Source organism: Alosa pseudoharengus, unplaced genomic scaffold, assembly GCF_046254945.1.
Source record: "Alosa pseudoharengus isolate Yale_2024_CS ecotype anadromous, Long Island Sound unplaced genomic scaffold, YU_APseudo_1.1 YU_APseudo_1.1_scf_8, whole genome shotgun sequence".
Classification (NCBI taxonomy): Eukaryota; Metazoa; Chordata; class Actinopteri; order Clupeiformes; family Clupeidae; genus Alosa; species Alosa pseudoharengus.
Genome location: NW_027468870.1, coordinates 14,007,595 through 14,023,362, shown reverse-complemented (window position 1 = coordinate 14,023,362; position 15,768 = coordinate 14,007,595). Strand labels below are relative to the sequence as shown.

Below are 15,768 nucleotides of genomic sequence, written 5' to 3'. Positions count from 1 at the left end.
CAAGGATATATGGATGCAATTTATTATATTTTCTGAATTACATTGTTAGATAACGGGATAGTTACCTAGAAGGAATGCTCCCCAGATGTAAAACTTTGCCAATAGGTTGCTTAGCTTATTTCGGAAATGTAATTAAACCCAACAGTAGGCCTAAATTAACTAAATTACCTAGCCTAGGTAGGTTAGCAATTAGGGCTGTCAATCGAAAAAAAAAAAATCTAATTAATTACATACTCTGTGATTAATTAATCTAAATGAATGGCATATATAATTTTTGCTGTGAAAGTATTTTAAATATTTAAATTCAAATGAATCATTGAATAATCAGCATTAGTGACATTAAAGTTCAAAAACTCTTTTATTATTATTTTCACTGTTCAAATAATGGCCATAATAATCTATTATATGACCTAATATGCTGAGGAAATAAATTCAAAAGTGCTTCGGGAAGAAGTTTTTTGTTTCACATACAAGGCATTTTAGGCCACAGATATAACCTAGGGCAGTGTTTCCCAAACTTTTTTTCAGGGGACCCACTTTTTAAAAATGACAGACTATCGCAACCCAACTCGTGACTGTGGTAGTTAACAAACTAGATCCTAATAGAAAGCTGTTAGCTTTCATAAGCTATATAAGGTATAAGCTAGGGGTATTACACAACATAAATTGTCACTAGGCTATGCTGGCGACCCAAATAAAATCTCCTACGACCCACCTGTGGGTCGCGACCCAGTCTTTGGGAACCAATGACCTAGGGGACACAATGAAAATAAATTAACACTCCCATCAATGTCTTTTTTCTTTGCATTCACTTATTTCTTTCTATTGATGTGCGACTATAGAGTTGATGAACTCCGGTGATATGCAAATTCTTTGCTGCAGATATTGCAGAGGACTTTATTTTCAACACTTTATTTTTATCAACACCATCAGGCCGTTTTTTAAAAGTAAATGTTCCAATCAATGATCCAGGCAGCACGTTTTCTTCTCTCTTCTTCATTTTACAGTCTAATTTTTACTGACTAGAACGGCTCGGGGTCAAAGGTCATACGGAATCGATTAATCTGCACTATTTTTTTTCTTTTTTTTCTCAAATTAATTAATCGAAATTAATCAGTTATTTTGACAGCCCTATTAGCAACACAAACTTGAGTCAGCAAATCAACTTAACATTAGCCTATTCATTGCTGCATCACTTAAACTAGCAGCCATGACAGCTGCATGTTGAAAGCTGCGTGTGTGTATGAGGAGAAAATTCACGTAGGCTACGAGAAGCACTAAGCATGCTTTGCGCACACTAACATGAAATATGTTTGTTATTGCAAAACAAAACTTCTTAAAAGTATCAATGCTAACACAATAAGATATTGTTACATTTCTTATTTCAGGGTATTGCAATACTTTTGCAGTGCAACATTAGTCAAAGGAGAACAAACGCTTAGTTTGTGGAGAGACCGCAGATGCGAGGAAAGTGTAGGCACTCACCCTTATTACGTTAGGTGCACCAGTGCGACCAAGGAAAAAATTTTAGTCGCACCCTTATGCATGCGACCAAATTGGTCACACTCTGGAGCCTTGTAGTGTTAGACAGGAAATCCATCTTACCAACTCGTAGTAGCCTTTTATGCAGGGCTATATGCAAACTCACACAATCGGACTTAATTTAAGCTGTGGGTCAAAGAGAACACTACATGGGCAGATCAGATTTAATGACTAAGTTTTGAATATTATTTCAAGAGAAGTTAATTGGAACAATACACAGGTTATTAACTGCTTATCCAAAATTAAAAAAAAAAAAAAAAAAAAAAAAACATTTTCACCATGGAGAAAGTGAAGTTAGTTTTGTTCCGATACACCAACCGCACGATTCGGTTTGTATCACGATTTTTGACCCACGGTTCAGATATAATATATATAATCAATATCAATATATAATATATCTGTATTATTTTATATCCTGATATAAAAGGATTTTACTGAATGTCTGATATTTATGACAGCACACTTTATGCAGATTAGCCTATAGCCTAGGCCTACTATTTTTATTACAACTCTTTAAATCAGCTGTCTGGTTGAAGCCTGGAAATATTGTAAACAAAGTAGCATAGTTGGCTAGCTTATCATAGTCTACTGATTGGACTGTTCAGTTTTCCCATGTGTGTTTAAGTTTCAAGGTAATACTTGTTCTCCTTGGGACAGGCCCTATTTCAGTCAACTTGAATGCAAGTTTTAAACAAATATGTGCAGCATGCTAATGATGCTAAGCGGATTTAATAGTAGGCTAATTTAGCTAGTCGTCTTCTATGAGTCCTTGCTTTCACGATTGTGAATGTTTTATTTGGATTGTGTTGGCCAAGTCGCGCGTGTTCATTGAGCAGGAGAGGGAGGGAGCGCGAGAGAGAGCGGGGCAAGGAGAGGGGGTTTACTTTTATACTGTTTGGTAAACACATAGTCTACAATGAAAGCAACGAGAGGTATGAAATTATTTATTTCTTTTTGGACAACGTAGGCTATTAGTAGGTTAAGTAAAGCGGAAGATGTGTATTGCTTATGCGGTGGCGTAAGCTGCAAAGCACTGCGTGAAACACTAGAAAGGGTGTGTCACGGTTCTGCCTTTTTACACTGCGACACAGTATCGTGGATATGAATGTCGCGATTTCGGTTTCGAATCGCATATCGTTACAGCCCTAGTGCATCCTAAAATTTTCTTCATTTCCAGGTTTTGTTTTTATTCTGAGGGTTGCCGGTTTGATCCCCGACCAGTAGAAACGGCTGAAGTGCCTTTGGGCAAGGTACCTAACCCATCACTGCTCCCCGAGCACCGCTGTAGCAAGGCAGTTCACTGCTCCGGGTTAGTGTGTGCTTCACCTCACTGTGTGCTCACTAATTCATGGATGGGTTAATATGCAGACCAAATTCCTTGTATACGCAAGTATACTTGGCCCAGAAACCTGATTTACATTACATTACATTACATTACATTTTTTACATTCTGAACCATATCTAATCCCTGCTACAGTAAAATATTAAGTCCTTTCCACACCTGTACAGGTACCAGGAAGACATTCACATCAGTGGATACAAAGGCGTTAAATCTGTACTCACTGATCTAGGGCCTTGTAGTAGATATCCAGATCTTTGTTGATGAGCTCAGTGGTTCTCATTACAATCATCTTGTCCCTGAAGCGGTCCACGGCGTGGCGGTACTGGTCTTCTCGCAGCTCCTTTTGGCAGCGGAGGATCTCCTCCTTGAAGCCGTTCTGTCTTCCCAGCGCCACACTACGTTTCCTCTTCAACTCTTCCAGTTTGTCCTCAAGATCTTTCCGTTGTCTATCACAGAGCAGATTGAGAGGGGAAAAGATGGAGTTTATAAGCCAGGGAGAGAGATTTTGGATGACAGTTCAATATTGACAATTAACTGGGTCTGGTATTGGTGATAATGGGGCCAATCTGTTCAAACTATTCAAATCTGTGTATTTTATTCCATGTTAATGCATATGTGCACATACAGTATATACTGATTTTGCTTCAAGGAGAGCTAACAATTCATGGAGGGAGCTAAAAACATAGGGTCAGCAATTTAGAGATATTGCAAGCTAGCTGCAGCAGTCCTGAAATTCCATGACCTACTTGGAATGAATCATAGGCCTACAATAGCCGCGTAGCATTCAATAATCTGCATTGAATAATTAAAGTTAGGCTAACCACAACTACTCAAGCAAGCAGTAAAGCTAATTACCAGATATATATCAATTCTGCGTGGACATATATTTGCATTAATGTATTTTGGCAAGTACATTTTAACCTGCTACTACAAAATTCCCTGATATTCTATGACCTTGCCCCACAAATGATAAAATTCCATGACTTTCCATGCCTGGAATGGACTCTATCAAATTTCCATGATATTCCATGACCCGTGGGAACCCTGTCCAGGTCTCATCATCCGGACTGAAAAAGTTGGATTGACACATCCCTAGAGTAGACCAAACTCTTTGAATTATATGGCAAGCATAAAGAGCCCTAGGATAGCTAAAATAATATTAGAATACAGCTGGGTTTATTGATATACAGTAAGCATGCTTTAATGTTTCAGAGGTGCTTGTAAATGCTCATGCAACCTACTATTAGACATTAACACTGAGGGCGCAACGCGACTTGGCGCGACGCAACTCTTGGTGCTAGATTACACTGGCGCAATGATAATCAGTGACGTCACTAGGATTAAAAGACAGGGGGGGTGTAGCAAAGGGAGAGAGCAGTCTGTGGAGAGTAAGCTAGCGGGGGCAGCGGAAATGGGCACTGAATGCAGTTTCTTACCCCAAAAACCAAAAAAAAGAAAGAAAACGTATTACTTTCACAACGAATGGGAGGAGGAGTTCTCTTTTACGACTTGCGTTTGTTTCATTTGCGGGACAACTGCGGCGACGGCAAAGCGGCACAGTGTGGAGAGACACTTCACTACGTGTCACAAAAGCTACCATGATAGGCTAACTACCCACCGGGAAGTGCACTACGGCCAGAAAAAGCCTGTGAGCTAAAGGCAGCTTTGGGTAAGCAACAGTCTTTTTTCACAAGGCCGGCGAAAAAGTCACAAAAAGCAACCGAAGCCTCGTTTGGAGCTACACATTTTCTGATCAAGAAGAAGAAGGCATTTTCAGGCGGAGAAGTTGTCAAAACACTGTACTTAGACGAGAAACATGGAACCGATCTAATCTCCACTTTCTCCGACATCCAACTGGGTGCATTTACGATGCCTAGACGAGTCTCAGCTATGTCTGGTAGTTTGCTGGTAGTTTGTCTGGTTATTTCCATGAAGTTGTATCACTGAAAACTATTGTTTCTGAAAACTTTGGGCAAAGTTGAGATGTGGTAAAACTCATGGTTTCTCTTTGGCCGATAACAATACATTTTTTTGATATACCTTTGCTGGCAAAAAAAGTATTCAAAATACATTTAAAAAAAATTTCAACTAGAAAATTAGAAGAGAGAGCAGGGCTTAAAATAAATTTTTCAAAATGGGGGGAGTTCCCCCCTTAGGTTCTTCATGTAGGGGTGGCCAGTGGCCATCCTAGATTCTGCTTGACTCTCTCCAAACACACACAAACACACATGGAAAATCATGGCTTGTGTCGTATGTTTCTATTTAATATATTTTGATATTCATATAAACTGTATTTAGTTAATAATGTATAGCGTCTCTTTTATTGAACAATGCGCTCAGGGGTGTAGCAATTAACAACCTAAGGTATGGTGTGGCGCTTGATCTAAAAATCGATATCGTACACTATCTAAAAAGCATTGCGCCACTGACCAAGAAAAACCTGGTCTATAGCGAGGCGCATATGGAGCACAGCTGAAGACGCACTGTCACAAGATAAGCAGCAACTCCGCTGCAGGATAAATGTCCTTAGGATTTTTATTCAGTCATTCGAACATTATTTAGGTAAGTGTTGCTTTTTTCAGATGGTTTTCGATGGTAACCCATTGTCAGTCAATGGGTTATGCTACCCATTGTCAGTCAGTCGTGATATGCTGCCAGGGTTTTGTGTTTTTCCACATCCAGAAGGAGGTCACTGACCTTCTTTAGGCTTGCTGTTTAGTTTGAGAAAGTTAGTGGACATCCAGGTTTTTATTTCTTGCATGCAGTGGTGCAAGTGGTGGGTGGGAGCTGGGTAGAAGGTTTGGTGCTGATGTAAAGCTGAGTGTCATCAGCATAGCAGTGGAAGCTGAGTCCATGAGATAATATACCATCTCTGTTTAGTGTGTGTAGTGTGGTGTTGTGTGCATACTGTACTGTATATTGGTGAACCAAGTATATTTTTATTCTTTAGATGTGATTTAACATGTTTTGAGAGACGTTCCACCTTCCTCCATACTTTGGTTAGTCATGCACAATACATAGTGCTGTGTCGTATATTTGTAAACCAAGCTCCGCAGACCAGCAGTCTCTTAATTTGTCCGCAGCCCAGAGTTTGCCCAGTTTGCAGAGTATATACTCTCTAGATGTAATTCAACATACATTGAATCATGAATCTCCCACCTTCGTCCATACCTTTGGTTAGTCATGCACAATACATACTGCTGTATAGCCTATTTAGAGCTAAATAGGCTAAATATTTGAATAATTACGTAACATATTATTATCATTATTATCATCAGTAGGATTATTACATATGGGCCAAAATAGTTTCTTGCAACACTCAAGGTGAAATCTTACTGGCGGAGCTCCAGGACTCTCATGTTGCCCATTTCCTTCAGAAGAGCTTCTCGCTGTTTTGAAACATCTTTGAGTTGCTCACTGCGCTTCCTGAAGGTGAGATTATCTTGCAGCAAGCGTTCCTGGACCTAAACGAGTTTAAAAAGGCAAAAACAAATGTTCTTATGAAGCATTTTCACTGTCATATTCACAGGTTTACAATTTTTGTATGTGTACTTGACAATAGTAGAAGTTTAACAAACAATCACACTTTTTTAACTCTTTTTCCCACAATAGTAAAAAAAAAAAAAAAACCTTGTCTGCATACTAATCCATGCTAGATTATTTAATAAAAAGCTGAGCTTTCTGTAATCTGACCATTATCAGGGCATAACAAACATTTCACATTATTTACACACACACATAATTCAGTTTTTGCTTGTTTCTAGCACCTTTGATCGTGAGTGGGGTGTACTTTTTTTGATGTTACACCTTTTCCCCAAACCAATACCATCCTCAGTAGCTCAGTTTTAGCAAACAAGGAGAGATTCTGGACGAGGTACAGTAAAGAGAGAAAGGGAATGCATGGGATGTTGTTGTTGGTCTTCCTTGGTACAATCTGTTTTTTTCATTTACCTTTTGTGTGTCTATGTCTTGCCTGATGCTGGCCATTTCTTTATTGATCTTCTCTCGTAGTGTTTCTGCTTCATAAAGTTTTCTGTTCGTCTCCTGAAGTTCTGCTTCTTTTTGCTTAAGAAATGTAAAAAATTTTTACAAGCTTTACAAAGTTAAAGCCTTGATTTAAATAAGGTTAAAGTTTGATAAAGTGACTAATTACCTCTTTATACTCATCTTTTCCTTCATCAACGTACTTCTTGATTTCCCGTTCAAGTGTCATAATATTTTTCACTTTGTCCTTTATGGCATTGATCTACAAGGGAAGGTTAAAGGGAAGTAAGAGAGATACGTTTTGACTTGTGTGTGTTTGTCCGTATTTGTGTGTGTGTGTGTGTGTAGGTGTGAGCAAAAGAGAGAGAGAGAGGAGATGTTAAGTATCATTAAGAGTGTGCATGTGTGTGAGGTAGATTTAGAAGAACACCTTTTCTTGGCCCTCGTTCTGTTTCTGTGAGCGACGAACCATTAGCTCCTGCTTCTCCTGCTGCAGGTTCTCCAGAGTGGCAGCTAGTGGTGACACCTGCTCCCTAGCTTCCTGTGACCACACAAATACACACAACCCAATTAACACAGTGCCTGCTGGTATATTGTGTGTCTATTTAGTTAGTTAGTTAGTCAGCAGCAAAACAAAAATGCAGAAAGCTTGTGCATGTCTCAGGCTGCACCACCTAGTGCAGGGGTGGGCAAACTTTTTGGCTCAAGGGCCACACTGGGTTTTGAAAATTGGCCGGCGGGCCGCACAACCCCCCCCCCCCCCCCCCCCCCCACGACACACACATAAAAAAAATACATTTTTTATAGCCTATAATTTACTATGAAAAGTATTTCTTTTGAAATATTAATGGCTTAAAAATACTGCTAATTTTATGCTGTTTAACAAATGTATAAATTGTGCACTGTCGCTTTAAGACAGTCGCTTTAATTCACGTTTATTTCTCAATGATCTTCTGCCTGCTACGGTATGGCCCTCTCACACTTTTTAAATGGTCAATAGTGGGAACTACTGGTGCCTTCATGATTTCCTTTTAAAAGTTTCTTATAAGAAGGAGATATCAATTATCAACAATGACAAGCCAGCTGGAACCTGCGGCTCTGATCTGATCTCGAGTGCAGACGCGTTCCCAATTAAATGGATCGCATGTTCACGTTAGATCTGCTGCAAAGGAGATACCTAAGAGTTAACTTAGTTTAACATGATGTTATCTCTATTAAACATAATGTTTTGACATTGACATTGTAAACGTTCTCTAAGGAGAGTGAAAAGCAGTTTGCAGTAAAGCTAACCAACGTCGTCTCTATCGCAGGAAAAAAATAGCGAGCAGCCTGATAACCAAAATGAAATGCTCAGCGGGCCGGATGAAAGTGCGTGGCGGGCGGGAACCGGCCCGCGGGCCGCAGTTTGCCCACCCCTGACCTAGTGTCATACAGTCTCTCCCCTGAGCTATCTGCAACAGCCTGAAGTGTGTAAGATGTAAACAGTACAATCCGTTCCGCGAAAATAAATCACACTAATCAATGTCTCCATCTTTTACTCCACCCCCCACTCTTGAAACTTTTGTGTATGCTTGTTTGCCATGCCTGTGTGTGTGTGTGCGGCTGCACAGAAAGTAGCCTACTGGCGCTGAAAAGGGTGAATAGATTGTAGAATAGCCAAAGAAGTTGTAGCATTGTTATAAAACCTTTAAAATCTCTAAACAATCACAAGTAGGGCAGTTCATCACAGTTCATCCATTGCAACTGGATTGATGAAAGGTCACTTATACCTGTAGGCTACATTGCATTTGGGAAAAGCAAAAGGTATCAGCATAATGTTATATTTTTATTTATTTATTTATTTATTTATTAATAAACAAAAACATCTCTGTCAGTTCCATGCTGTTTTCAACAGCTATCAAAAAACAAAGGTCATTTTTGGATGGATGGATTTTTTGTGAATGTTTCTTTTTCTACATAAGATTTTAGTCATCTTTAGTTCATGTGATACTTTATTGTCAATGCAAAAATTAAGTAACAGTAGTCTGAAATGAAATGCTGTTTTACATCTAACCAGTGGTGCAAATAACTGACATGTCCAAATTGGCCTTGATGAAATGCGTCGCTAGACTGTTCATACACATTTGAACAGGCCAAAGTTGAAGAGCTGTTGTCCGTTATTGTTCGTGCAAATATAGGCTGATTCATGTTCCCTTGCATTGTGTAACTGAGGTCCATGGCTTGTCTGGCTTTCACCAGACCAAGCTCAATCTTTTAAGAAATCAAAAAATAAATAGCGGGCAGATCAGGCTGGGTTCACCCAGCCTAGTCCATAGGCGCCCGATATTGTTTAATTTTCCGATTGAGATATCCACGCTCTGGCTATTCTAAATGCAAAATGTAACTAACAAACTAGATCCTAATAGAAAGCTGTTAGCTTCCCTAAGCTACAGGTAGGCCTATAAGGTAGGCCTATTTACAACATAAATTGTCAATAGGCTATGCTGGCGACACAAATAAAATCTCCTTTGGAAACCAATGGCTTACGCCTTACAGTATCAAGCGGACTTAAACTGCCATATCGTGGCGAAAAGTTGTAATAAAATTCACGCAGCTCCATGAGTCAAGGAAAGCGCGAATGAAGTAGCCACTTCTAAATGGGACCCACTACACAGTAGCTTAAGGTGTGTTGCTAAAGCAGCCATAATGAAATGAAGGTGTCATTGTTTGGATACTTCACACACACATGCTTTTTAATATCACAGACTACAACTACCAAGCTGGAATCAAAGCACATCGATTCCCCTCTCACACCCTGCACGCACTTAAAACAAATAAACAGGCGTCTCAGTCTCACGCATGTATAGGCAAAACTTTATCAGACCGGTGTAACGTTGGTAAATCTTCCATTGCACAGAATGATTTTTGTAGCACATGCAACAAATGACAGTTGAAAGATACAATTACAGTGCTGCTATCAATTTGCTTGGTATAACCGCATTTATAGTTTTCTACAAATGCAATCAAATTGGCCTCCATCACTCAACCAACGCTAAAGGTAACATTATTGTACCTAGGTCCTTATTAATATTATAAGATTAACGTACCTGCAGTAAAAACCAAGCATGTCCGATAAACATTCTCAGATTTATTTCGGCTTCAAGAAGAAATGGGAATTACATTTCATGTGAACATCGTCCTATCCTTATTAGACGTTCTCTGCGGTAAACTACAGTACTTGTAGGAAGCGTCCATTGTTTTTCCAACCCACTTTTAACTTCCAACAAAATTACGTCTCACTGCAACGATGCGCCATCTAGTGGACAAACGACTCTGTATCGCCAATACTGGAAATGCAGCCATGGTGATGATGATGAATATTTGGCTCTTTTAATCCTACTGAATTTGTAATTATGTATCGGCCGTTCTAATACCGATAGTATGTGCGTGCCTGTGTGTGTGCGCATGTGTATATGTGTGCACCGCCATCTACAGGCCAATGAGTGTACAGTCACTAAATGTACACATAATTTAAATTTTTTTAGACCCCCCCATGGATGAAATTCTACAAAACTTGGCATACCCCCAGAGAATGCCAGGTCAATCATACACATAAAATTTGGTGCAGTTCTGAATATCTTAACTGAAGATAGGGGCGATTAAATCAGATTGATATTGCATTTTCATTTTTTACCGGGGGGGGGGGGGGGGAGGTGCAAATCACAAATGAGTGATTATGGGCCAGGTTGATGTGGGCCCTTGAGACCAACATACCATAAAAGATTCTTCATCCTCAGTGCCACCGTTCAGGTAGTTATTTAGGAAAAACTGCTTTTTTTGCGGTATGTAGCCCCACTAGACTTTTACGGAAAAATTTCGTTTCTTCCCCGGGGGCCACTCCCATTCCCCAGCACGGGGGGGAATGGGAGTGGCCCCCGGGGAAGAAACGAAATTTTTCCGTAAAAGTCTAGTGGGGCTACATACCCACCAAATTTCATGTGCACCGGTGTTTCGGTGTCCCGGGTATCGTTGACCAAAAATTCAGGAAGTAGATGACTTTGACAATCATTATATGACCGCTTCGCTAGCGGCGGTCATAAATAGCTGAAAATAGGCCTACAGCATCTCTTATTTCTGAAAGTGCAAATTACATAGAATAATACATCCGTGTTTAGTTGTATATGGAAGGGTCTACAATTTGCCTCAATATTTTTCAGTGTGTACAGTAATAATCTACTAACTGTGAAAATATCACACTATTTTGCCTTCTTTTTAAAAAAACAAAATTGCTCCTTTCATTTCATAAACAGACTACAACTAGAAGTCACGTGACTTTACCCTTCGACGTTAACTCACCGTAGCATGATTTGTTTATTAGCCTGGTTAGCATTGACACTTTCTTTTACTGTCTATGCACTTAACACTGCCAGCTCTTCATGTGAGAAGTTACAAGTTACCCTAACATAAAGGTAATTACCACGCGATTTACAAAGATTTCTGTCATTACAAAATAATTTTAAGCCATAGGTTTTGGCCCTATTTGTATGTGTATCCAAAGGCTGGTGAAGCGCAGGGGAAGTTTTTTTTTTTCTCGTTTCAGTGATTGGTAGCCTACATCATCTGGGTGATGGCGTTGAATATGTGTAGCATGTTCAATATATTTCCACTCACATAACATCACCCAACAACTGCTAAACCACCACTCTCTTGCCTGTACAACTTTAACTGAAGTTCTCAAACTTGCGATCTTAAAGAGACCAGCCAGAGGGTCCTCTAACTCTTGTGGGTCGCCACCACTCGCTTAGTGCTGCTATCTCTGACTGACTGACTCGACCGACGACCTGACAAAAAAATAACATAGGCGCCACTCAGAGCTTCAGAGCTAAGGTGAGGCTACAGATTAGTGTTAGGTGTCGCTAAAGAACTCTCGGAACTCTCGTATTTAACAGTAATTCCGCTTTACATTAATTAATCCGCACGCGAGTTTTATGTATTTTTATACCTTGTATTCTCTGTGTAAATTCATGCACCGAACCGTGACGCCCGTACCGTTTCGGTTCAATACGAATACATGTACCGTTACACCCCTAATATATATAAATAATTTTTAGAAAGTGAATCTTTCATTATTCTAGATTCCTTAGATATAAAGTGAAATATTTCAAGCCATTTTTTGTTTTAATCTTGATGATTACGGCTTACAGCAGTGTGTGTGGATGTGTGTGTATGTGTGTGTGCATGCGTGTGTGTGTGTGTCTGTGTGGATGTGTGTGCTTGTGTCTGTGCGTGTGTCTGTGCATGTGCATGTGGATGTGTGTGTCTGTGCATGTGCATGTGCATGTGAATGTGTGTGTGTGTCTGTACGTGTGGATGTGAGTGTGTGTGCATGTGTGTGTGCGCGGGTGTGTTTATTAGGGCTGTCACATTTTATTCGATATTCGAATATGCATTCGAACATGACATGAAATATCCCTAGTCAAACTATAAATAAACTATTTGTTTTTTAGTGCCATGTGTAGCACATTTTTACAGTCTACAATTAGCTTGTTTTTTATTTTATTGTTTACCATCTCATCCAGTAGCGGGTGCTCTAAACGTATTGTAGCGTTGGCCCATGAACAAATCAAGCCAATAATAGCCAATAGCCAGTAGCCACAACAATGACTGGAGCCAGAGCCCTCAATAGCCGCACAGAACGGCCAGCCTGAGCGTCCCCAACTCATCTAAAAAGTGGTGTCTGGAAATACTTTGGATTCTACATCGTAGATGGTAAAGTAACCGTTAAAGATAATGTAGTTTGCCGACTCTGCAAAAAAGAGTTTTAGGTTTGGTTTGGGATTTAATTTACTTTTGGACTGTTTTATTATATAGCTAAATGTTGAGACTGATGAGCACTTAAATGTAGGCAACAATTAAATGTAGCACTGCTTCAGCCTCTGGCAAGCTCAAAAGGGGGCGCTAGTGACAGGTAGCTTGAGAGTGACGTTTTGGAGACCCATGGTGTAAAACGAGACAAGGGCTGCAACAAATACTCACTTCTCTCAACATTGACGCGCTCCGAACATGTGTTTTCCACCGTGAGGAACATCATCAATATACCATAAAAATGTTGCATAAAAAGGCCTGACAGACTTTAAAATGGTTATTTGTTTCAATAAATATTGTTGTTTCCATAACGATTAACAACAAAGTAAACAAATTAAGAAAAAAATATTGGTATCGGTTATCGGTAAATTTGTTATTTTATACATTGGTGATCTATATTGGCCCAGAATTTCACAATCAGTGCATCCCTAAAAAGTGATGAAATAATAATTAATTTTTTGCTACAGTCATACCTTTATTTCTCTGGTGAGGGCTTGGACCTCAGTGGTGAACTCCACACACTGCTCCTCTAACTGCTTCTGTTTCTGCATGTTGCTGCTGATTTGGAGCTTCTCGGCCCTGACCTCGTTCATGTTGCTCTTCAGTGTGTGGATCTGCTCCTGCTGGTCCTGGATCAGCTTGCGCTTCAGCTCCATCTTACTTGACGCTTTGGCAAAATGGAAAGAAAAAGAGAGAAATTTGATTCACAAAGCTCCATGACACACTCATCATGGACAAAGTGTACAGCCCCAATTCCGAAAAAGTTGGAATGCTGTGTAAATTGTAAATAAAAACAGAATGTTATAATTTACAAATCATGTTAACCCTATATCTAATTGAGAATAGGTCAAAGATAACATATGAACTGTTGAAGGAGAAAGGTTTTTTGGGAAACAATCGCTCCACCTCTTAATTTAACCCTTAGAACTCCAGCCATTTTTTGCAGGTTTTTGCATTACTATGATTTAATGACTTTATAGAGGTCTCAGGAAAGTGCAATACTGACTATCTTATATCATTTTTTAAGCACGATCTAAGCAATGTGATTAAAGTAGTTTAATTTTATTTTAACAAACTATATACAAAAACATGAGCAAAAAACATCAAAATATGTATTTATTTATTTATTTTTAAAGAAATTATTAGCAAAGAACACAAATACGTAGATTAAACTTTTTTTACTAATTAAAATCATACACACACTTATTCTGAAATAAATACCATTGACATTTTTACTACAACTATTATAGTCAGCAAGATATCCCTCCTCAAAGTCATGTTGACACTACTTTCTATAATGCAAGTCAATGGGTGGATTACGGTCTATGGATTGATGGCGCTGCTGCTGATCTACAGTAGTTAATCTACCCATCCCTGGATAGGAAATGACTTCCATACAAACGTCCCATGGTCATTTCAGTTTGCTTCCTGGTTGGTTTGATGGTCAAAAAAACGATAAAACGATGTTTTGTGAGTTTTTCCCCCACTATTATATTTTCACAACGTCTTTGACACATTCCGGTCGCGGTAAAAAATTACATGTTTTTAAAATGATAAATGATGACGTTGGTTCTACTCAATTATCTTAGTGTAATCCCTGAACCCTCCTCTTAGACATCACTGGCACCTCTGGACAACGAGGGTAAGTCTATTAAAGTTAGTCATTTCCGAAGGGTGCGTCAGCGGCACGCTGGCATGCCGCTGGAGTTCTGAGGGTTAACAACATCCTGTAAATGTTTGGGAATTGAGTGGTCCCGCTGCTAGAGCTGGGAATGACATTAAGAATGAAATGTCCCATTTGTGTCTGTTTTAGGACTTCCGTTGCTCAACAGTCTGGGGTCTTCTTAACCATGTTTCTCATTCCATGATGCACCCAGTGTGACAGGTCTGGTCTGTACAGGCCATGTTAGCACCTGGACCCTTCTATTATGAAGCCATACTTTTATAATATGTGCAGAATGAAGTTTGGCATTGTTTCCCTGGAGTATTTAAGGTCTTCCCTGAAAAAGATGTGGTCTGGATGACAGTATATGTTGTTCAAAACCTGTGTACATCACTCACAATTATTTGTGCCTTGCCAGATGTGAAAGATGCCCACGCCATAAGCACTAATACACCTTCATACCATCACCTCTTTATCCCAGATGAGTGCATGATATCCAAAAAGAATCACACATTTTGATTGGTCTAACCACAGAACTGTTTTCCACTTTACCTCAGTCCATTTTAAAGGAGCTCAGCTTTTTGTATCATGTCTAAATACAATTTATTCTTTGCATGGTACAGTTTACACTAGAATTTGTGATTGGAGCATTAAACTGCTCATAGACAATGGTTATGAGGTTTTCCTGAGCCCATACAATGAAACAGGTCTGGTTTTAATGCAGCGCCATCTGAGAACCAAAAGACCAATAGTAGGCTACTGTAACACAGCTATGCTAGCTGGCATCCGTTCTTTAGAAAGGCACTAACATCTTAAAGGAGAATTCCGGTGTGATATTGACCTAAAGTGTGTTGAAACATGATACCAAGTGTGAACGTATGTCTCATAGCCCATCTCGGCTTGTCCCCTGCACTCCAAAATCTGGCGCTAGTTAGCCGATGCTACCAACAGCTTTTTCAATTGTGGTGCTTCGGCATCGGGCTAGCTATGCAAATAAATCACTGTTTTACACCATTTACGAGGCTCAATGTATCTCCACACTTCATTGGTAGACTACCGAAGGCCCTGACATTTAAAACGAGACATTGAGAACTTTTAAAAAGCACTGGTAGTTTACTTACAAGACGATTTATACAGACAGTATCTTCACGAAGTTTAGCGTTTGCAGCCATCTTGAATTTAGTCACGATAAGTCGAGCGACGAGTAAGAATGAACAGGTATGATAAGGGATCAGATTCCAAAAATAATTCAGTGGAAATGCATGGATTCCAGTTTCTTCCAGTAGCAGCAACTGGAATCCATGCATTTCCACAGAATTATTTTTGTTCTCAATGTCTCGTTTTAAATGTCAGGGCCTTCGGTAGTCTACCAATGAAGTGTGGAGATACATTG

At 39.5% G+C, this 15,768-nt stretch overlaps 1 protein-coding gene across 2 annotated transcripts in view; it reads right to left on the bottom strand.

Annotated features, from left to right (window-relative positions):
• rad50 (RAD50 homolog, double strand break repair protein) overlaps nucleotides 1-15,768 on the bottom strand; it is an 86,139-nt gene that overhangs the window by 37,568 nt on the left and 32,803 nt on the right. For both annotated transcript variants that reach the window (XM_076273483.1, XM_076273484.1), the window contains exons 17-22: nucleotides 13,186-13,379; nucleotides 7,299-7,409; nucleotides 7,038-7,130; nucleotides 6,836-6,949; nucleotides 6,221-6,348; nucleotides 3,106-3,330 (exon numbers count right to left, since the gene is read on the bottom strand). In XM_076273483.1, the coding sequence (XP_076129598.1) occupies nucleotides 3,106-3,330; nucleotides 6,221-6,348; nucleotides 6,836-6,949; nucleotides 7,038-7,130; nucleotides 7,299-7,409; nucleotides 13,186-13,379 (865 nt within the window). The remainder of the gene's footprint in view (nucleotides 1-3,105; nucleotides 3,331-6,220; nucleotides 6,349-6,835; nucleotides 6,950-7,037; nucleotides 7,131-7,298; nucleotides 7,410-13,185; nucleotides 13,380-15,768) is intronic.